Source organism: Oryzias latipes, chromosome 22 (genome assembly GCF_053564925.1).
Source record: "Oryzias latipes strain Hd-rR chromosome 22, Olatipes_Hd-rR_3.1".
Classification (NCBI taxonomy): domain Eukaryota; kingdom Metazoa; phylum Chordata; class Actinopteri; order Beloniformes; family Adrianichthyidae; genus Oryzias; species Oryzias latipes.
Genome location: NC_136258.1, coordinates 15,979,327 through 16,002,081, shown reverse-complemented (window position 1 = coordinate 16,002,081; position 22,755 = coordinate 15,979,327). Strand labels below are relative to the sequence as shown.

The 22,755-nt window shown below is 39.3% G+C and overlaps 1 protein-coding gene and 1 long non-coding RNA gene across 16 annotated transcripts in view; both read right to left on the bottom strand.

Annotated features, from left to right (window-relative positions):
* Positions 1–22,755, bottom strand: part of LOC101172039 (ryanodine receptor 3) — a 115,827-nt gene extending 93,072 nt beyond the window's left edge. For 12 of the 15 annotated variants that reach the window (XM_023951495.2, XM_078941013.1, XM_078941016.1 and 9 more), the window contains exon 1: positions 22,436–22,666. In XM_023951495.2, coding sequence (XP_023807263.1) covers positions 22,436–22,483 — 48 coding nt within the window. In that variant the 5' untranslated portion in view covers positions 22,484–22,666. Of the gene's footprint in view, positions 1–22,435 lie in introns of all 15 variants that reach the window. The other 3 variants (XM_023951503.2, XM_023951507.2, XM_023951508.2) reach the window with 1 other exon arrangement.
* Positions 13,534–15,058, bottom strand: LOC144989032 (uncharacterized). Its single transcript, XR_013653172.1, has 4 exons — positions 14,965–15,058; positions 14,057–14,246; positions 13,848–13,977; positions 13,534–13,672 (listed from the first exon to the last, which is right to left on the bottom strand). It is a non-coding gene; the product is annotated as an uncharacterized LOC144989032 (long non-coding RNA).

Here is a 22,755-nt window from a genome sequence, read left to right as displayed (position 1 = left end):
CTTGTTTGTGGGAACAGGTTACAAGCCATGCAGGACTTCTGCATTTTATGATTCTCTCCAATGCTTCCCATAACACCTGTAAAACTTCAGCTTAAGTTAAGTTCACCTGCAGCCAGTATCTCATCTTTTACGATGTCAGACACCTTACTTTATGTGTAAAGAATAAAAGCTGCAGAAAAAGCTGAAATCGTTTGTGTTAAACCTGAATAAAAATAGGAAACATACAAAATCATCAAACGTTAAATATCCTAAATGCAAACGTGAAACTACAGAACTTTTTAAGCTGTTAGAGTCCATGAATCCAACTTTTTACATATCCTCTGTAAAGACTCTTTATACAGAAAGTTCAGTTATAATTAACTGAAATTTAATAAATGGTTATTTTTTTACAGATCAATCTCATGTTCCTTCCTGCATTGCATCCTCTCATTCATTCTCTAAGGTCAGGGAACTATTTTTTTCTTGACTTGATCCTATGCCAAGGAATGAGGTAAATAAACAAGCTGATCCAAGGGTGGGACCAATTGGGCCCAAGGGAGGAAGGACAGAGATGTGTAGGGGAAAGAAAAGGAGAAAAGGTAAGAGAGAGTGGTGGTGAAAGTAGCTGCAAACCATTGGATCCTTGCAAAGATTTAAACCTTGTTTTTAGACATTTAAGATATTTCACCAAGTTTTTTTTAACTTATCTTTGCTTTTCCAAGCTTTTCTCCAAATCAGCAAAGTCTAGAATTTTGTTTCAATAAGAGGTAGAATCTAGAAATTAGGACATTATTCATAAAATAAGTTAAAATTCTTTTGCTCCATTCTATGTATGATTTTATTGGGATTTATTAAGTTTGGTCAACTTGTATCTTATTCTCATTTTGTTCACATTTTGTTTTAAATTTAGTCATTTCCACTTATTATACACATTTTTTATGAGTGTTATCATAATAAACTACCATAATGTATTTTCCGTGCCGTGTAACTCCCCTAATCACTTCAACATCTGTAAGCACAACCAGAGGTAATCCACATATACGACTCAGTATTATAAGGTCCAATGTCATTTTTGAAAATATTTTAGGCTTTTTGTGCACCGTATAGTACGGAAAAAAACGATGGATACATAAAAACTCAAAAAGTACAAACCATTTGCTTGTAACTAGCAAAAAGAAATTATTATTGATTTGAAGAATATTCAATTTTAAATAATTAATCTAATAGTAGAGCTTTTTTAGCTTGTTTTTTTTTCTTTTTGAATGCTTGTATCGAACTCCAAGTTTCTAGATTTTAATGTCTTATCATATGATTTCTTGTCAAGTAAAATTATTTGCTGCATGGACAGTTCAATTTATTATACTTTCCAGTGATTTTCTTGTTAAGATTAGTTTTCTTTTCCTAATTTTAGGCTACTTTAGGTACTTTTTGCCGTGGGCAACAGAGAAAACTGTATTGATAATTTTTGTTCCGTGCAGTAACAAATGTTCATCATTAATAGGGTTTTTTTCCTAGTGACAGAAACGTTTTTACAGATTGACTGAAGCTGTTCTCCTCCCATGAATAGTGTCTGAATTTTCACACAAATGCACAAATTAAAGCCACAGAAGAAGACAACTGGAACAACTCACATCTGTTACAACAACTAAAGTGTTAACAAGAAAGAAAAGAAAAACATCTTAGAGGACTCACTGTGCACAACGATTACTTATTGTGACTTTTTCGACTGAAAGGTCCAACAGTTGAGTTACTTCTTTGTTGTCTTTGCCTTTCATGATTTTGAGCTGCACCACTAATGACACTGAAAATTGAAACTACAACACTAAAAGAAAAAAAAAAACTCACTCAACACTGTAAAATAATTTGGAAAAAAAAGCATTGAAAAAAGCAAAAAGTCTACCAATGGGTTCAATGGGAAAATTGACTAAAATTCTTATTTTAAGATTTAAAAAAAAAGGTTGTCACTAAGACACGCTTTTCTTAAATTAAGACTTCTTTGCTATTGAAAAACTTCAATAAGAATATTTTTCGGAAAAGACAAATTATCTGAATTTTTCTTTAAAAAAGTCTTTGTCTTTTTACCATCTTAGAGCTCCATTTTTGAAGTGAAATCTGCAGTATTATGTGTTACTTTGCATAGCTACAACAATAGTTTGACTCTAATTCATATATGCTTCCAATAGTTCATTTAAATAAAATTCCATAAAATCATGGAAGAGGTGGTATATTCAGGCAGTGTGTGGTATTCTGTGCATTGCAAACATGCAATTATTTGTTGAATCTTCAACTCTGGTATCAGATGAAACTCTTTGAAGCAGGAAGCATTATTTTTCTAGAATATTCTAGTGGAGATTACAGCTTTCTGCTGGTTTACTGTCAGAGTGATTTACAGGTCTGTAGCTTAATGCTTTTGCACGCTTGCGGTGCGACAGCAGCAAGGATGGAAAGAGAAGTAAAAAAAATAAAAAAAACTTTGGACCAGAGGAGTGAGGCTTTGTTCTCATGACTCAGTGTTGCTGTTCAAATGAGAGCACTAATGCTCATCTCCAGGCAAAACTGCTGAACATGCTCCCCCAAGAGCACAGACAGAACCAAAGGAAAAGAGACGGGAGAGCAAACAGAGTTATAAGGAGCACTAAGACCTCACACACTGACAGACACCTCATTAAAATCTGCAGGCCAGAGTGACACAATAAATTAATCCAGGAGGTTTTTTTTTTCCCTTTAAAGACTTTTATGCAGATGACAGACTTGAAACATGTCACTGATGCCAGCTGCTGGTAACAAAATGCAGCCAACAGCAGCAAGGATTGCAACTCTTAATAGATAAGGAGTACGTTATGTTTTTGGGTCAACAGGAACTTTTACACTAAAAGCCCCGGAGGTTTTTTTTACATTTACAAGAATTGATGGGGTAATTAATAATTACTAATTATAAATTATAAATAACTAATTATAAATAACACCTTAAAAACACACAGAAAAATGTTTGCTTTTTTTTATTACAGTAAGTGGAATAGATGTATAGCTTTGAGAACAAGTTGAGCTGTGGAGCTCAAGTACATGAGTGGCAGAAGAAAAAAGCAAGGGGTTTGGAAACAGTTGCAGCAGCAGCAAAGGAAAAGGGGAAAAATCCGAGGGGCAACTTGATGCCGAGATTTATCCAAGAAGGGCAAAAAGTTTAAATATATTGAGAGTTTTTCTCTCAATGCAATTTGATAAATTTGCATTTACAATCCAAAATGAAAATTACAACTAACTTTGTATTTAAAACTTTAAAAAGAAAAAAAAGAGTATGAGTAGAAAAGACTATTTGCTTTGTTTGTTTCTTCATAAGCAGCTTTAATAAACGTATGATTTTACTTTATTTCACTAAAACATATTATTTGTATCACTAGAAAAGTTAGACTGGCCTCAAATGAGGTAACAGCGGTTGATGGGATTTTATGGAGAGTTTGCTCTGATCTGATACCAGGAAATGCTAAAAAAGGTCAATTTTATCCATTTGATCAAATGTATCCAATGCATAAACTAATTCTAAGACGTGAAGAACATCCTAAAGCAGTTTTAACCCTTTAACACCAAAGGTTTAGCCCCGGTGTTTACACTCTTTCAACTATTATAATGCTTCAATCGTTTGAGACGGCCTGACGGCTCAGTTTGCTGTGTGCAGGACTCATGCATGGGAAACCAGGGTTTGTTTCCCAGGAGGCGAGTTGAACTTTATCCAGTGTTGGTCCTTGGGCAAGACCCTTCATGTTACTGCCTAACTATGTTGCCACAAAGGGGCCCATGTTTGGTCTCCCTGTGCTGGTCCCCAGTCCGAATAAAGTACAGGGTTGTGTCAGGAAGGGCATCCGGTGTAAACATTTCTGCCAAACCACATGTGCGACTCAATGAAAACTGATTCGTTGTGGCCCTGACGGAATATGCGGAAAAGTGAACAGTGAACTCTTCAATTGTTTGCGCAATTAACATGAACAAATCCAGGGTCATTACGAAGTGAATCGTTTGTCTTTGCTAAAATCAGCCAACAACAAATTCATGAGTACGGTAATTGCATCCAAAGAACTGGAAGATTCTCTAATCTACGGCTCAAAAGTCTAATCCAGATTTGATACTCTGAGGTTCATTTAGTTTTTGGGTAAACGCCTGTGTGTTAAGAGTTGCCTAGCACATATTGTGCCTCAGGCTGAGGCAGTCTAATCACTACGGGCAATCTAATTAGCCTATCACAGTACACTCCCAACATACAGCTGTGAACAGCAGCAGCCATATGGGCCGCGGTAATCCATCTTGAAGATTGGACGGCTCCAGTGATCACACAAAAAAAAAAGCTTGACTGTACACAAATGTTTTTTGCTGCTTTTGACTTTGCAATACCACGGCTATGTCAAAGTATTTATACTAGCAAACTGCTGAAACTGAGAGTTCCTGAGCAGCAGGTCATCTGAGGAAGACGTTGACAGTGCCTGCCCTGCATGCACCTTCCTTACCTCTTAAGTTTGGGGGGCAAAACGACTGACTGCATTTGTCAGGAGTGAGGAAGCCCAAAAAAAAAACTGCAAAATCTGTCTGCCCTGCCTCCCTGGTGATGGCTTTCATGTGCAGAGCTAAGGTATCTAAGGTATCTCTTCTTTCCTTGCTTTAGGCTTTAACTGTCCACACTACTGGAAAAAATAATGGAAAAAAACTTTAAGAATTCAGCACATCTGATCTGTGGAAAAGCAAAAATATTGACATCAAGAAAAGAAAGAAAGTTATGATGTTGCACTTCTCCTCTGACTACCAAATTACACCAGGGATGCTCAGCGGCAATATGTGACTATGATGGCAGCAGTTTCCTACTGCTGCTTCGTGCCCACAGAAGTGAGATTCCCATGTAGACCACTCTGATTCTACATCCTGCATGAGCCGTGGGAGAAAACCCTCTTTGGAAGTCCAAAGGGACGGAAGTACTAACAGCTAAAACTGCATTACTGTTCCTGTGTGAAGGAACTAGAGCGTGGTTTGTAACTCATTTCCTCAACTGTGTGACGCAAAAAAAACAAATCCCAAGTGGCACGAGAAAGGAAATTACATTTTGCTTCCAGGTCAGAGACATTGACGTACATATCATGTGACCTGGAACATGGCTGTGTTTAATTTAGCATTCAACAGAAAAGATGCTGTCCATAAATCAGCACCGATAATGTATTTTGTTGCAAAATCTGGGGAAAGAAACCACATCCGTCCAGATTACATCCACACTGTCCCCTAATCAGGATCAAACAGGAGTCGGTTTCAGCCGTCTTCAGGTGAAAGCAGGTTACCAGTCGATGACAGGGCCGCAAAGCGAGAAACACACACACACAAACATGTTCACACTGACTCCTAAAGGCAAATAAGATTAAGCAATCAAACTATGACACATGTTTTTGGAGTGTGGGAGGAAGCCCACACACACAGAACATGTAACCTCTAAACAGAGCTTTCTGCTGGGATTTAAACCAGGAGCTCTTTGCTGCAAGACAAACCAGGATGCAAGTTATTCAGTTTTTATCCTTATTAATGTCTTTTCTATTAATTTGCAAAAAAAGAGTACTCATATTTTGTTAACCTCTAGATACCTATTGATGCAAATTTGCACCAAACTGCTTCAGCTCCAAAATTACCTAAATAAAACTAAAGCTTTTTTTTTCATAGCTGGAAATAAATTCTGGCATCAAGGGGTTAGTTCTTTGCTGGAAACAATGTTTAATCCATATTTTTCAGCTTCAGATGTCTGTACCTTTTTCAGTGATCACTATTAAGAGATGACAAATGATCCAAAAAGTGCGAGCAGAAGCCATGGAAGTATGACCTTTCATTAACTCGCACCAACTATGAACATTTCATTTTCATTTTTTCATTACTTTGCTTGGTTGAAAGAGACTTCAAAATAAAAAGAAATAACAAATCTATTTATGAAATGCAGATTAAATAAAAAGACCTTGGACCGAAATTACAAAGTGCATCAGGATTCTGTTTAAATTCAAGGTGCCCCACAGCAAGAACGGCCCTGGCTCAAGTCCTGGCTGGGGGACCTGAACCATAACACCAATGGGGGACCTTTCTGTGTGGAGTTTGCATGCGTTGGTTTTCTCCGGGGACTACGGCTTCCTCCCACCGTCCAAAAAACATGCTTCATTGGTTAATTGGTTAATATAAATTGTCCATACGTTTTAACGTGAGAGTGCATGGGTGTGTGATTGTGGCCCTGCAACAGACTGCCGACCTGTCCAGGATGTCCCCAGCCTTCGCCCGCAAGATTAGCTCCGGCAGCCCTGTGACCCCAAAAGGGAATAAACGGATTAGAGAATGAATGAAAATCTTTTTTTTTCATTTTTTTAAATGTAGGATTTGAATTAAAGAAATGTAAAGTAAGGACATCAATTTTTAGAAATGAAAAATCAAACACATTATTTACTCCCTTGTGTATGAAAGCAACCTATAAGCGAAGATTACCAAGGTTTCAAAGAAATTGCAATTTCTTGACATTAGTCTCAAACAAACCACCAAAAAAATCCTTTGAAAGAATTTTTTCCCCCTGAATTTTATATATTTTTGATTTGTGCAAAAGCATTTTCTAGCCAACCCCCTGAGCAATTTATAGGTCACCTGTAAAAGCACAAAGCCACATAAGAAATGAAGCATTGCGCCACTTAGTCTGACTCACTTCTCTTAGAATTTGTGACCGATGACCAAATAAATAGCCAGAAAGAGCAAAAGCCATTGCTTGAATTTATGTTCCACCACAGTATTAACTGAACTTTCCCTGCAAAGTTTAAATGGTTGATTAAACATTTTATTTATTTGCTTTTATAGGTGAAAAGAGTCTCAGACAGGATGATGAGCCTAAAGTTAGAAATTGAAGGGGTGATGGTGAATGTAGTCAGTGGGTAGTCAGTGGGTATGCGCCACAGGTTGGCTGTGAGTTAGAAGTGAAGGAGAGATTCTGGAGTGAGTTGGATGAGGTCATAGAGAGTTTTCCCAGAGGAGAGAGAGTTGTTATTGGAGCAGACTTTAATGGCCATGTTGGTGAGGGCAACAGAGGTGATGAGGAGGTGATGGGCAGGTTTGGTGTGAAGGAAAGGAATCTGGAGGGACAGATGGTGGTGGACTTTGCGAAGAGGATGGAAATGGCTGTAGTCAACACTTACTTCCAGAAGAGAGAGGAACATAGAGTGACATACAGAAGTGGAGGTAGGAGTACTCAGGTGGACTACATCCTATGTAGACGAGGTCATTTGAGAGAGGTTAATGACTGCAAAGTGGTGGTAGGAGAGAGTGTAGCCAAACAGCACCGCATAGTGGTGTGTAAAATGACTCTGGAGGTCAGGAAGAAGAAGAGAGGGAAAACAGAAAAGAAGACCAAGTGGTGGAAGCTACAGAATGAAGAAACTTGTGAGGAATTTAGGCAGAAGTTGAGACAGGTCCTGAGTGGTCAGGATGAGCTTCCAGAGGACTGGGAAACTACAGCAGAGATTATCAGGGAAACAGGTAGGAAGGTGCTAGGTGTGTCATCTGGAAAGAGGAAAGACAGTAAAGAGACTTGGTGGTGGAATGAGGAAGTAAGGGACTGCGTCCAGAGGAAGAGGTTGGCTAAAAGGAAGTGGGATGTAGAAAGGACTGAGCAAGGTAGACAGGAGTACAAGGAAGCGCAGCGTAGAGTGAAGAGAGAGGTGGCAAAGGCCAAACAGAAAGCTTACGATGAACTATATGACAGGTTAGACACAAAGGAAGGAGAGAAGGACTTGTACAGGCTAGCCAGACAGAGAGACAGAGATGGGAAGGACGTGCAACAGGTAAGAGTGATAAAGGACAGAGATGGAAAGGTGCTAACAACCCAGGAGAGTGTACAGAAAAGATGGAAGGAGTATTTTGAGGAGCTGATGAACGAGGAAAATGACAGGGAAAGAAGGGAGGAAGATGTGGTTGTTGTGGAGCAGGAAGTAGCAGAGATTGGAAAGGATGAGGTTAGGAAGGCTCTGAAAAGGATGAAGAGCGGAAAGGCCGTTGGTCCTGATGACGTACCTGTGGAGGTATGGAAGTGCCTAGGAGAGACAGCAGTGGAATTTCTAACGAGGTTGTTCAATAGGATTCTAGAGAGTGAGAAGATGCCTGAGGAATGGAGGAGAAGCGTTCTGGTTCCGATCTTTAAGAACAAGGGTGACATGCAGAACTGCAGCAACTATAGAGGAATAAAGTTGATGAGCCACACAATGAAGCTGTGGGAAAGAGTAGTGGAAGCCAGGCTTAGGAAGAAGGTGGAGATCTGTGAGCAGCAGTATGGTTTCATGCCCCGTAAGAGCACCACTGATGCCATCTTTGCTTTGAGAATGTTGATGGAAAAGTACAGAGAAGGTCAGAAGGAGCTGCATTGTGTGTTCGTAGATTTAAAGAAGGCGTATGACAGGGTGCCGAGGGAGGAGCTGTGGTACTGTATGAGGTCATCTGGAGTGGCAGAGAAGTATGTCAGAGTAGTTCAGGACATGTATGAGAGAAGTATGACGGTGGTGAGATGTGCTGTAGGTCAGACAGAGGAGTTCAAGGTGGAGGTGGGACTACACCAAGGATCAGCTTTGAGTCCTTTTTTGTTTGCTATGCTGATGGACAGGCTGACAGACGAGGTAAGACAGGAATCTCCCTGGACAATGATGTTTGCGGATGACATTGTAATTTGCAGTGAGAGTAGAGAGCAGGTGGAGGAACAGCTAGAGAGGTGGAGGTTTGCTCTGGAAAGAAGAGGCATGAAGGTCAGTCGTAGTAAGACAGAATACATGTGTCTGAACGAGAGGGATCAAGGTAGAAGCGTTAGGTTACAGGGGGCTGAGGTGAAGAAGGTGCAGGAGTTTAAGTACTTGGGGTCAACAGTTCAGTGTGATGGGGAGTGTGGAAAAGAGGTGAAGAGGCGAGTGCAGGCAGGTTGGAGCGGGTGGAGGAAAGTGTCAGGAGTGTTGTGTGACAGAAGAGTGTCAGCAAGACTCAAAGGAAAGGTGTACAAGACAGTGGTGAGACCAGCTCTGCTCTATGGGTTAGAGACGGTAGCAGTGAGACAGAGACAAGAGGCTGAGATGGAGGTAGCAGAGATGAAGATGTTGAGGTTCTCCTTAGGAGTGACCAGGTTAGACAGGATAAGGAACGAGTACATCAGAGGGACGGCTCATGTTGCCTGTGTTAGCGACAAAGTCAGAGAAGCCAGACTGAGATGGTTTGGACACGTTCAGAGGAGGGATAGTGGATATATTGGTAGAAGGATGTTGGAGATGGAGCTGCCTGGCAGGAGGGCAAGAGGACGGCCAAAGAGGAGATACATGGATGTCTTAACAGAGGACATGAAGTTGGCTAATGTTAGGGTAGAAGATGTTCATGATAGAGCGAGGTGGAAAAGGATGATTCGCTGTGGCGACCCCTGATGGGAAAAGCCGAAAGAGAAAGAAGATTTATTTGCTTTTATCATCTCTAGATTTAAATACATATATTTAAGTTCCTTAATACTATGTGATTATTAAACCTCCTTTCTTTTTTTTAAATGTTTTATACTTATGGATGCAGAACATAGTCCACAAATGGTTACTAAATTAGAAAAAATAACTTTTAGCAGAGTTACAATAACCCATGTTCTATGAACAAGTCGACACCATAGTGGAACTCATTAGAGAGGGGAAATGATAACTTAGTTGAAACTATTGGCTTTGTAAACATAAAAAAACTTGAAGATATACGGCGAGAGGAAATATAAAAAGAAGAGGTTGTTTGACACCAACACTAACACAGAGACATGTCACCCTGAGGGAATAAAAATGCAGGTGGTGTTGTTCAAACCAAAACTCTCATGTCATCTGACATCCGATTTGCGAGGCAGTCATTTTTTTTCTCCTTTCTCAACAAAAAAAAAATCCACATTTTCCATCCTCGTGTGGCCAACACTGAAGGAACTTGAAAGCGTAGCTTCTTTAAGTATATAGTAATGCTGCAGAGGCTTGGCGCAGCAGATTGAAGAAATGCTTCCTCATTTTCACCCGATCTCTCAGCTGCAAGACTTGAAATAAAACTTTAAATGTTTGTTTTCATTTAAAGAGCTGTGGCAAATGGGAAAATGAGCAAACTGTTCCATTTCGACTGGAAATACTACTATGAACTGAAAAAAATCCTTTCTGCAGTTGCAGCTAACACAATTCTACCACCCCGCATCTCTGTGAGTGCATTGTTTTTACAACCCACTTTTTTCCACTGCAGCAACAAAATGCTGAATAAAGAAGGTGAAAATGTCTGGTCTGTACTGCCATGGTGCAATAATGAATCTTTTATGAGTTACGCCACCAACGTCCATATCAGATAAAAATCTCTGACAGCTCTAGAATTTCTCAGCAAGGCAATTATGTTGAGCCAGAATGCACTAGTGTGTGAAGATCCTGCTAACTGCACGCTGTACACCCTTAGCAGAGTCAATTAGATTCATCTCCAACAATTACCCCACTGTATGAGAACTTGGCTTGCAGCAAAACGACTCAGCAATCAAAGTTCCACGATTGTAGAGGTTTGCCTAAAAGAAAATAAAGTCACTCAACTTCCTACTCTAACACATTCCTCAACAAGCAATAGATTGAGGCAGTAAACACTCCTCACTGTGACCTAAGAGGCAGAAGAGAGGCAGAATATTGGAAATAATTACTGAAAATACCAGAGCTGCTTTATGTGGGAGTGGAATCATTTATGTCTGATCAATAATCTTGTTTTCAGATAAATTTTATTCTTGGTAAACACTGAAAACATTTCAGTCAAAAAAACAAAAACAAACTGATGGTTTTACAAAGTCTGTCCCATTTTTGGGGTTTGTAATGATTCTTTTCTGATCTATTATTTGAATTTCATGTTTCAGCAGGGTCTGATTAGCTATTAATTTTAATATCTAGTTTTATTTCAATCTGTGTCAGGTTGTCTTGGTAAAAGCCCAAGCAAGACCAAAATATTTCTTTTCATCCTCCAAGCTATTTCTTTTTTTTTAAATGACATTTTAATGCATTTTTCCTAAATGTTATATCAGAATTTTTATATTTGGTGGGAAGTTTGGTTTACATAAACAAAGTCCACAACAGCTTTTAGTCCATTGTTGGAATTTTTTTTAAATGTCATGCGATGTCATGCTGACTATGGTTATTATTTTAATAAAAATCTTAACACCGGTACCCAGCCATTAATTGGAGGTGCTGAGGTTTTGAGTAATTTGAGGACCCACTAGAAAACGAGATGACACACCTCAAGGGGCTTATCCTTCAAACAAATAAATTGAAAAATTAAATTGAAATTTGTAATAATAGTTGTACTTCTGTGATGAATAACACAATACAATGAAAAAATGTATCTAAAGGGGCAACATAACCTATGAGGTGCCGTGTAGGACATTATTCAGAATTAGCATTCACATACACATGTGAAATCTCTCACACACACTAGTGAAATGCTTGTATACATACAACTGAAAATGTATTCATTCACATACACATGTGAAATCTCTCACATACACATGTGAAATCTCTCACATACACATGTGAAATGCTCTCACACACACTACTGAAAATGCTCTCACATACACATGTGAAATGCTCTCACACACACTATCCAAAATCCTCTCACATACACATGTGAAATCTCTCACATACACATGTGAAATGCTCTCACACACACTACTGAAAATGCTCTCACATACACATGTGAAATGCTCTCACACACACATGTGAAATGCTCTCACACACACTATCCAAAATCCTCTCACATACACATGTGAAATGCTCTCACACACACACTACTGAAAATGCTCTCACATACACATGTGAAAATGCTCTCACATACACATGTGAAATGCTCTCACACACACTACTGAAAATGCTCTCACACACACTACTGAAAATGCTCTCACATACACATGTGAAAATGCTCTCACACACACTATCCAAAATCCTCTCACACACACATGTGAAAATGCTCTCACACACACACTACTGAAAATGCTCTCACACACACTACTGAAAATGCTCTCACATACACATGTGAAAATGCTCTCACACACACTATCCAAAATCCTCTCACATACACATGTGAAAATTTCAATAGAAACGGAAGGCATTTCAGTAGAAAGGTTTTTTTTTTTTTACTTTGTTAGAAACGAAGTTGCTCGACTGAAGGCATTTCAGTGGAAATGAACCTGTGTCCGAATTCCTGCCCTGATCCCTAGCTACTAAAACCCTATATAGTGCAGAACTATATAGTTCTATATAGCAATTCAGACACCCGTGCTCAGTACTTTTTTCTTTTGGGTGTTGTTCATAACGCTCTTGACACGGAAACAAAGTGGCGCATTACCGCCACCACCTGGTCTGGAGGCGAACTACTCCTATTTAACGCGGAGAATGACACTTATTTGTCAGAGTAAAAACATAATAAATATGAACATTTTACAAAGACTATTTATGAATCTGCTGTGTTCTGATCATGGAAAACGTGACTGATTTATAAATAATTAAATTACAAACACTTTGGTGTTGATTTAATGTATTTGTTCATAAATAAACCCCCAAGTTATTTTTTCATGCCAATATTTATTTTGTTTTTGTGCCGCTGAACGATTAACGGGCTCTTGCAAGGAGGCATTTTTTTCTGTAGTTTTCTTACACCTTACTGAAAATGGCTTTGAAAATGAATCTGTCCGTGTTCCGTTTTTCGTGAGATCAAACTGAAAACGAGCAGATATGCAGCATCACAGGACGGCAAGGACAAGCAGACATCTCAGAAGATTTCCTCTGGATGCCCTGACCAGACAGAATAACTTGTGAGTTAAACTTAAAGCTTTTTTTTTAGTTAAACCTAAACTTTAACTTAAACTTTGTTACTAATCATGCTCAAGGTTACACAGTCTGCTGGGTAAGAGTTTAACATTCTTTTTCAAGTGAGTTGTGTAGTCCAATTACATGAAACACTTGTGAGTTCAAAGTTTAGAATTTTTTATTCAGAGTCAAACCATATCACTTGTTTTAAACAAAAACAAAACAAAAACTTTCATTTTTAAAAGTTTAAATGAAAATCCAAAAACCCAGCCAAATAAAAACCACGAGATTTTCCAGAATTAATAAATACTTCATAATCTAAAATGTAAGACATCAAAATAAATAGAATTAAAAAAATGTGATTTAATTTCCTCAATGAAATAATTAATGTTGCATTTTCCAGGGTCTTCCACGTCTCTACTGCTTTACCAACACAAAGGTGTCTGTCCTGGCCCTTTACGCTGACGGTCAGTCCGACACAAGACTGGATTTTCGGTTGACCCGCAGGACCATCGAGCATCTGGGTCGATGGTCCTGAAGCATCAGCTTCGGGTTCCTCACACTCTGGGGGGTCACAGGAGACTGACGTCCTGGTGTTTCTTTTCTGGCTGGCGTGTGGCACATCTTACAGTGTGGTAGCCAGAGTCTTTGACATGACACGGTCCACCGTGAGCGATGTTGTCCACAGGACGGCAGACCGCATCCTCCAGCTGATGAGCAGGGTCACCCAGCTTCCCAGTGGGAATGAACTACCATAAGTTGCCTCTGGATTTTAGCAGCTCGCTTGGTCTTTCTCCTTCCAAAGGGTCACAAGGAGCATTGATGGCTGCCACATAAGAATAAAGGCCCTAAAAGATAATGCAGCTTGTTATTTTAACAGGAAGCTTTTTTATTCCATTAAAATGCATGCTGTATGTGACTCTAATGCCAAATTTATAGATATTTTTGTTGAGAATCCAGGATCAATCCATGATTCACGGGTTCTACGTAAAAGCCCAATTTATGTAAATCAAACAAACCCACCTGAAGGATCCTTTTGGGTGATGGTGGGTATCCCTGCATTGCACATCCCATCATGCTGCTGACACCCTACAGGGAACCCACGAGGAATGCCATTGAGGCAGTTACAACCAGAACCACTCCAGAACACGCTCTGTTGTGAAGAGAGCATTTGGCATGATAAAGATGAGGAGGAGAGCAATATTTCTGAGGGCACTGGAAGTAAAACCAACCTTTGCAATGAAAATCATTGCCTGCAGTTCAATTCTGCACATTCTGTGCATCAGCAAAGGCGACTGCTTAGCCACAGATGTTGAGCCACAGCAGGACAACACCAGGAACATGCAGGACGAGCAGAGTCACGTCCGTCTGCAAGGACAAATCTTTGCTTTCCTTTCAGCTCCAACTGTGACACACATGACTCTAGAAGACCAGGATTATTGTTAACATGTATAAAAATAAATATTAACATATAAAACGAAATTCTAAATATGTACATCTGATATTTATATGAAAATCCTTTTAAGATTGTTAAAAATAGCTCAGATTTAAATAATACATGTAAATTATTCATTTTTGTTCATACATTTATTAAACAAATTGGAAAAACAATGGCTGCAATTTAGAACAATAATTTCAACTCAAGTAAACTTAACAGACTCTCCTGTCGCTGTTCCTCCCTTCTAGCCCTTTCCTCCTCTCTCTTCTGGCTCTTTGACATAAACCTTTAACCCAGTACGACAACGATTAACCGTTTATTAAAATGAAGTCAAATCTGATCATGTGTCTCTACCCATCTGGCACGAGCTAGCTTGAAAACAAACAGGCTATCTTTCTCCATCCGCAAATGGATCGGATTTTCCTCATCCTCGTCTGTCCCTACATATATGAACACATTTAAAACATGTGTTAATAACTTGTGACTACGGTTAGAAGTCACTGCTTTTTGATGTAATATCTAGCGTTTGTTTTTAGCCTTCGGCGCTAATTCGCGTTAGCGTTAGCTTTAGCATTACTGAAATTGATGAGCTTCAAAACAATCTAGGTTGTTGATTGAGGAATATAACATATTAAACACATCATCTTAAGTATTTACAAATATATTTTACAACAGATACTGGATATTTTTTAATATACTTACACGTTTCGGTGGTTTTCCTTGCGCAACCGGCTGCCATTTTCGAATGATTCAGACGAATGATTATCTCGCGATAATCAGCCAACTTCCGTTTCTACTGAAATGCCTTCCGTTTCTGTCGAAAATTTCAGTAGTGTGTGAGAGGATTTCAGTAGTGTGTGTGAGAGGATTTCAGTAGTGTGTGTGAGAGGATTTCAGTAGTGTGTGTGAGAGGATTTCAGTAGTGTGTGTGAGAGGATTTCAGTAGTGTGTGTGAGAGCATTTTCAGTAGTGTGTGTGAGAGCATTTTCAGTAGTGTGTGTGAGAGCATTTCACATGTGTATGTGAGAGCATTTTCAGTAGTGTGTGTGAGAGCATTTCACATGTGTATGTGAGAGATTTCACATGTGTGTGTGAGAGCATTTCACATGTGTATGTGAGAGCATTTCACATGTGTATGTGAGAGATTTCACATGTGTATGTGAATGAATACATTTTCAGTTGTATGTATACAAGCATTTCACTAGTGTGTGTGAGAGATTTCACATGTGTATGTGAATGCTAATTCTGAATAATGTCCTACACGGCACCTCATAATAACCTCCAATGTGTCTTTGCAATCTTTATTAATAAAAATAGATCCAACAAATGTAGCAAATCCAGAATAAGTGAGTAAAAAAAACGGATTTCAAACTAATTTCAGCTCCAAGGACAGGACCCTTATCTAAACTAGACCCCATAAATAATGGTTAGAGTTTGTTTTTTTAGAACTAATGAAAATGCACGAGCGTTTGCTACTGATCTATGGTGGGCAAACTTGACCGACCTAATCATTTCATTAAGGGGAGATGAAACACATTTCTCATCTGTAACCTGATGAGGAGGGCAGTGGTCTAAGCAAAGATCCCTGGACTTCCAGCTGCCAAACCACCTTCCAGAGTTCACCCTTTAGGAGCATGGTGAGTTTATTACCCCAGAACAAAAGCAACATTGAGTACCTGATCATGCAACCAACAGAGAGTGCACACAGTGGTGGTGCGTGTGTGTTTCTTTAATTCTAACAGGTGCAATAACCCGTGTAACGTGCATAGCATGGTGCCAAGCAGGATTAGGTAGACTCTATATAAGTGTGTGTTGAGGGTGCTGTGCTACAAGCCAGCACTATCCAGTCAAATCCCATCATTTTTAATATTGTATGGGCCGATTGAAGATGATGGATACACAGCTGTTATTTTTTTGGTCAAAGCCTGAAATATACACAGGTAATAAATTATGTATGTTTCAGTTTTGTTTGAGAAATAATTTGATGGTTTTGTAAAGTATAAACATGAAAGCAGCACTTTTTTATTTTGATTTTAACATTTATTGATTATAACATTTATATAGTTTTCATTTTGCATATGTTTATATATGTATGGCAGCATGGCACCCACATAAATTGGATTAAATGATTCAGTGCATGGTTTTGCCCTTAAATGCAGCTTTTTTTTTCTATCATGAAGAAATGGTCAAATGTTCCAGTTCTTCTATCAATTCTTACTGCTTTCAGCTGTCAACACGAATCCTCATCTTAACACATTACACTTAGTTTCCAACCCACAAGAAAACATCCATCCTTTACTGACGGAACTGTGACCTAAAAACTTAACAATGCTCATCCTAGCTTATTGAATATCCTTTTTCATCCTCCTTACTGCTTGTTATGGACCACATCAACTACAAAACAGCAAAATAAAAAAGTCCAACTAGAATCTCTTCATTTTAATCAGTGGCTGAACACCCAGCATTTTGGCAAAACCTGGCAAAGTGATCACCTATAATTAATGTAACAAAGAAAATCAAGCTCACATTCTGGTACAGCAATCATTATATAGCTAAAGAAAACCCTCTTATTTTGTGTGTCGTTCTCACCTTTTCATGAAATGCCACAGATACTTTGCTGTTCCTTCATTTTTACTGTCTTTATGTGAGGAAACAAACAAAATGGCCACTCTTTGAAATTTAAAATATTTCTAAAAAGAATATAATATCCTTGTATATTTATCATCTGCTTTAAACAATTTAGCGGAGACAAATAAGAGAAAGCAAAAATATTAAATATTCTCATTGATAAACATTGTGACGGCAACATACCTCAATATACTAGGAATTGATGTCAGAAAAAGAGTTGGATCTGCTATGAATTGGTGCCTATTCAGAATACGTGGTATGAACAATCTGAGTTTGAACATCTTGATGTTTCCTGCAGCAGCTGTATTGATTTTTATGCATGCTAGATTTGTATCTATATTTACAGAATACATTTAGTAATAAACCGGAATTCACTTCATCTGGTTGCAGAACAATCAAGGAAGTAAATAATGCTTTTTAAAGTAAAAGAAAGAAAGGAAAATGATCAAACAAAGAACAGACATCTTTGTAGTTGTGTTTTATCCATTCATTTTTTTTTCTTCAAAGACAAAGGCACTGATTAAGTCCTTTAGCTTTAAGCAAAAACCCAACAAAAACTGCCAAAAAGCTAAACAAAAGGAAGCCAAGATAAAAGATAAGAGATGCCCTTGTTTTCTCTTGGGGACGCAGGAGCTAACAAGAGAGGCTGGAGGTGGTGAGCTCATTGTGGCAATTGTGCTTTGCTGCCATTTGAGGCTGGCTTAGCTTCAATGCATTGTTGTAGATATTTATATTCTACTTCAAAGCAGGAATGGTGGTTAAAGTCCAAAGGGGAGAAACTCCAACCGGGGAGTTTGCATTCCAAATGTGCAAGGAGCACCAATGCCATTTGTAAAACACAAAATTACTTTGTCAAACAAAAAAAAATCTAATAATGATATTTGATCTAGTGTGTTTTGTGTAAGAAATTTTAAGCTTTCTGTTAGTTTAAACAAAAGTATTACTGAGATTTGCTGATTTTTCCAGTAAATATCCCTTCTGCCTAAGCTGTACTTGAGGCACAAAAGGTGAAAGTGCAAATGGTACATTTGGAGGACCTCAACCTCACAGACAAGGTCTTTCATAGAAGGAAGCTTCCTCTGCAGTCTTATCAAATATTCATCCTCCAAAACACCCAATCAATCAGGTCCACTTACTTCATTCTACCATCAGTACAGCAGAAAGTTCTTCATTTAGGGCCACAATCGATAGCTCATTACAGCGGCTTTGCTCTGGGTTGTCTCTATAGAAAGGCATGCCGTTTGAATTCCCCACACCACTGGCCTATCTGATATGTCCATCTTCATCACCGCAGCAGTCTGGACAGCACTTCCACTGTGAAACCAAACGGCCACACTCCATTTTCTGCAAGTTCAGTTTTTGAATGTGCAACTTTGAGAGCTGTGAATGGCTTTTAGGTTGAGCTAATGCGCAAAATGAGGGGAATCAATACTGCAGCGGGGCCACTGGGAGCTTCAATGTGTGTTAAAAAAAAATAAACAAAGAAATAAAAAACTAGACACTTTAAAGTACAGATTCGAATCCCATCATACATTCTGCTTACAAAATCGAAGCCTTTAAAACTAAAAGACCCACTCTGATCATGTTTTGATCTATCTCAAAAGTGTTCCCAGTAGTCTTTTACCTAATTATACCTTTTTTAACCAAAATCAGAAAATCTATGCTGTTTTTTAGGAAATATTTTCTGGAAAGCAACAGTATATCATCAGAAATTCACCTCTAGTTGTGGGTGGGACTGTAAGCCCGCTACCAGTTCCCATCATCCATCTGTGCTCTGCCGCTAGCTTACAACCCTTCACAACCACAACTTAGCATTACTGGTGCAACAAAAATTGTATAGTTTTTCCCCAGATTCCAGCTCGGAGGAGAAAAACAAAGACGTACATGGATCTAGTCAGTATTGGGAATACTGAGTATTTCTATATTTAAAGAAATACAATTTTAAGCTTAACATTCTTTAGATATCTCTTTCATCATCAAAAAATGTCCCAAGGACATGTTAAAAACACACAAAGAAATTCACTGGAGTGGATCTTTAAACATAGCACATACTGAATGAATAAATCAACAGGTTTGACTTTCTAGGAATAAAACAAATAAGTAAACAAAGAATGTTGCATTTTAAATATTGCTTTTGCAGCTAACATGCTCCAAGACATTTTTGCCAACAAAAGACTACTTTTTTTATTTTTTTGTGCTTGAATTTTCTCAAAGCTCTTTTTGGTTTTGAACAAAACTAAGCCATTCCTTTCTCCCACTCAAGCGTGAAATGACAGCAGACCTCATCATAATAACATTAACGCTCCCTTCCTTGGTGTCAAGTAGAACGCTGAGACGTGCCCGGCTGAATTCCCATCAGGTGGAATAATTTCACGGTAATCTCTGGCAATTACACACACACACACAAGGCAGTTGCTGTGGCAGGAGGAGTCAAACACAAAGTGAGTCAGACATACGACAGCAAAAGAAAAAAGGAAAAAGACAAATGGGTGCCTGGATGCTGCGCAGATGCAGACGGTTCACAACAGGTAGTGAGCAATTATTGGGTTAGGAGTTTTTGTTTTGCTTGTCTTCCAACAGTAACAAATAACAGACAACATCCAACAGAGTGTGCAAAGAAAGCACTAAAAAACACATTTCGACAATGAAAGGAATGATAACTGTCGAAGAGCAGAGAAGAGGAACTAAAAAGTGCAAACTCAAGACCCAGCTGGATGAACACACACTCCAGTAATGTCAGAGCCTAAATGAATGCTTTTGCTGCTCTTCCAGTCAAAGTCTAACTTTAGAAGCAGCTTTTGCTTTGGCTCATTGTCTTCTTCCTCTGCACTGCTGCGCAGGCAGTCATCGCCTGGATGCAAAGTGAGGTCTGTGCCTTCTTACAAACAAGCCATGCGTTGCCACAGTGCATTAGTCACAGCTGTAGTCTGGCCTTTTCAAAGTCGCTACACCCACAGAAATTGCTAATAGATCCCTAGAATTTGATATTCGCCTAGCAGGGATCCTCGCAATAGAAAATCTGTATGTGTGTGTATGAGAGAGAGAGAGAGAGAGAGAGAGAGAGAGAGAGAGAGATACACTGCACCATATTTTTACTGAAAATTGCCCCTTTGTTTGGATGCTTATAAATAAAATGAGAATAGAAAAACTAAAAATTTTAATCATAACTTCTTCCGACTCACTCACAGGGTAAAAAGCTCATTTTACTTTTATGACTTTGATGACCTCCCATCTTTGCACTTTATTGCTATAGCAGAAGATGGAAGGTAAAATCAGATCATACCGACCTGTGAAAGTTTCTTTGCAGCCAGTTTCAGATCTTCCTGGAGCTCCTGTACCACTGTTCCTTCAACATCAAATTACCCTGAGCTGAGATATCCTCCCTCCTTCCCTCCCCACCCACTGAGTTGCGTTTATAGGCTGTGGTCCGGCAGGAGTAATTTCTGCTACCACTCCAGGGAAATTACTTTATGTTGTTAGAGAAAAGGCAGTTTGCAAACTGCTTTATCAAGCTCCTTGACTCCAATAAAAGTCAACATGTAGATGCGGACCAGAAATAGAAGCTCCAGACGTTCAACTCTGCAATGCCAATATAAGATGCAGGGTTTTTTTTTTTTGTTTTTCTGTTTGCCTGAACAGGAATGCATGCATGTGCATCTATTTGTGCCAGAAAGAGTCCTTTGACATGCGTGCGTAGATGTGCACTCGTGCTTGAATCTGTTCTGTTCTTCTGTGATCCACAGCTCAGATGCGTTTTGCTTGGCTGATGAATAATTTCTGCACTGTGCTCCGCCATGGCACGTCTGGTGCAGCCTGAATGCACCACACAGCAAGAACTCGGCATTTGCATTCAGCACACACACGTGCACGCGCATCACCACTCTCAAAAAAATCAAACTTGCTAACTGCAAGCCCATCTGAACACCATTAAACATCTCAGCTGCTTCACTTTGGAGGAGCACAAGCTGCTGAGCCTGTTAAATAAACCAAAACTAGTAAATCGCCACTAATCGTTTCATTTTCAAGCATTCTCCTCAACTTCTCAGGAAAAAAAAATCCGATGGGAAAGTGGCAAATTGGATTAAATGGATGAACGAGCTAAATAAACGACATCCGCCACTGTCACTGAGGGTTATGCGTAAAAAATCTTTGTGGCATTTAGGCTCAAGGCCCGTTAAGAGAGGAAATTGTGCTGAAATGTCAGCTCTATTTTGAAGTGGCAGGCATGCTGATGTGCTGACCTCTTTGAGCTATGGTTAAAAGGTTAGGAGGCTGCAGGAAAAATGTGCTGAAGGTATTCTCTTTTTTGTTTTTTCCTTTTTGTCCAAAAGGAGAAAGCATTCTGTTTCCTACCAGCTTGTAAACTTCTGAAATTAAACAGACTGTATAATTAGATGGTGTCTGACATTTACAATGTTGCTTCTAGAAAAGCTGAAATTGGGAAAGTTTGTTCTAAAGATAAGAAGAAAACGCTCCTGTGGAAGAAAATGTACATGTCAGCTGTTGCAAAAGAAAGAAAAGTTAATTGTATGTTATAAAAATGAATATTTTCTTGATATTTATTTAATTTTTTGTTAGTTTGTCTTTGTGACTTTTACACGCTGCTCAGGTTTTCCCAATGACAGTGTAATCTGTTAGGGGCAAACTGATTTTGCATTATTCCATCTGTAAAATATTATTTCAACTCAGATTTAACATAATTTAATTTTAAAAAATGAATCTTAAAGGCTTTATTTGCTGCTGATCACATCACCTCATACCTGCAGCAGGTTGCGGATCAGTGAACAGCCTGACAAAAGTAAACCTAGGGGCATCATGGTGTATGTGTTTAACCAAACACCTACTTCTGTCTGGATGTTCTGTAGCCCTCTGATACCTTTTTCCCTCGCATGAGTCTGGATTCTCAGCCGTGATGTGTCTCTAAAGCGCTTCTGACCATAGATGAGCCGGCTGTGTCATCATCCATCTCTGTCAGCTGTGCAGTAACGGCCAGAAAATGGTCATCCTCGGCTGAAAAGCTACACTTTAACTCTGCTGCTGATAAATTCATGAAAGTGCTGCACCACTTTCTTATCAATAGTTGTTTTGTATCCAACAAGTGACACATTGTCAGTTGTGTGTAAAAACTGCATCAACCTTTGCATCTGCTACAAAGAGATCTCTGTGGGCAGCAGCTTAGAATAGGGATAAAACTCCTTTTTTCACCTTCTTAAGGATAAAAGTGACAATAACAGAATGTGATTCTCTAATTTGTTTGAGTATGTGGTGAATGTGAGTGTCCAAATATAGTCCAAAGCTAAGTTTTTTTCCACCTCCCAGATTTTGCTGTTAACTTCTAGACAGAGATGCTGCAGGGAAGACAATAGCTGTCAGAGGAAAATGCGTATAACAACAGGGATCTGCAGGAAGGTGGAGATTTGATCGCTGCTTCACCAGAATGTGGAGAAAGTACAATTCACCTCGCAGATTAACCATCTCTCCACCCCCCACCCCCTCCAGGAGAACCACGGTTCCAAAACAAGCGGCCGGAAATAGGCTCACTCACCGTTCTGAGGAACTGGATCTCATCCTCTCCTTCTCCACCTTCAGCCATGGCTGCAAAGGAGCCCGTTCAGACTCCGCTGGCTCCTGTCCCTTAGCGATATTAGCATATAGCTAGTCCACGGGCATGCAGCGCGGAGAAGAATGCTGTCGCGTGTGTCAGTCAAGCCCCTGTGCTCACGCCCCACTCAGGAAGAGGAGGAGGAGTGCATGTCAGCATCGGTGGGCTGGTGCAAGTAGGGACGGTGTGGGGAGCCGAACGCTGTAGCACAAACAGCAGCAGCAGGAGGATCTCTGCCGTCCGCGTCAACAGCGCGGTGGTTC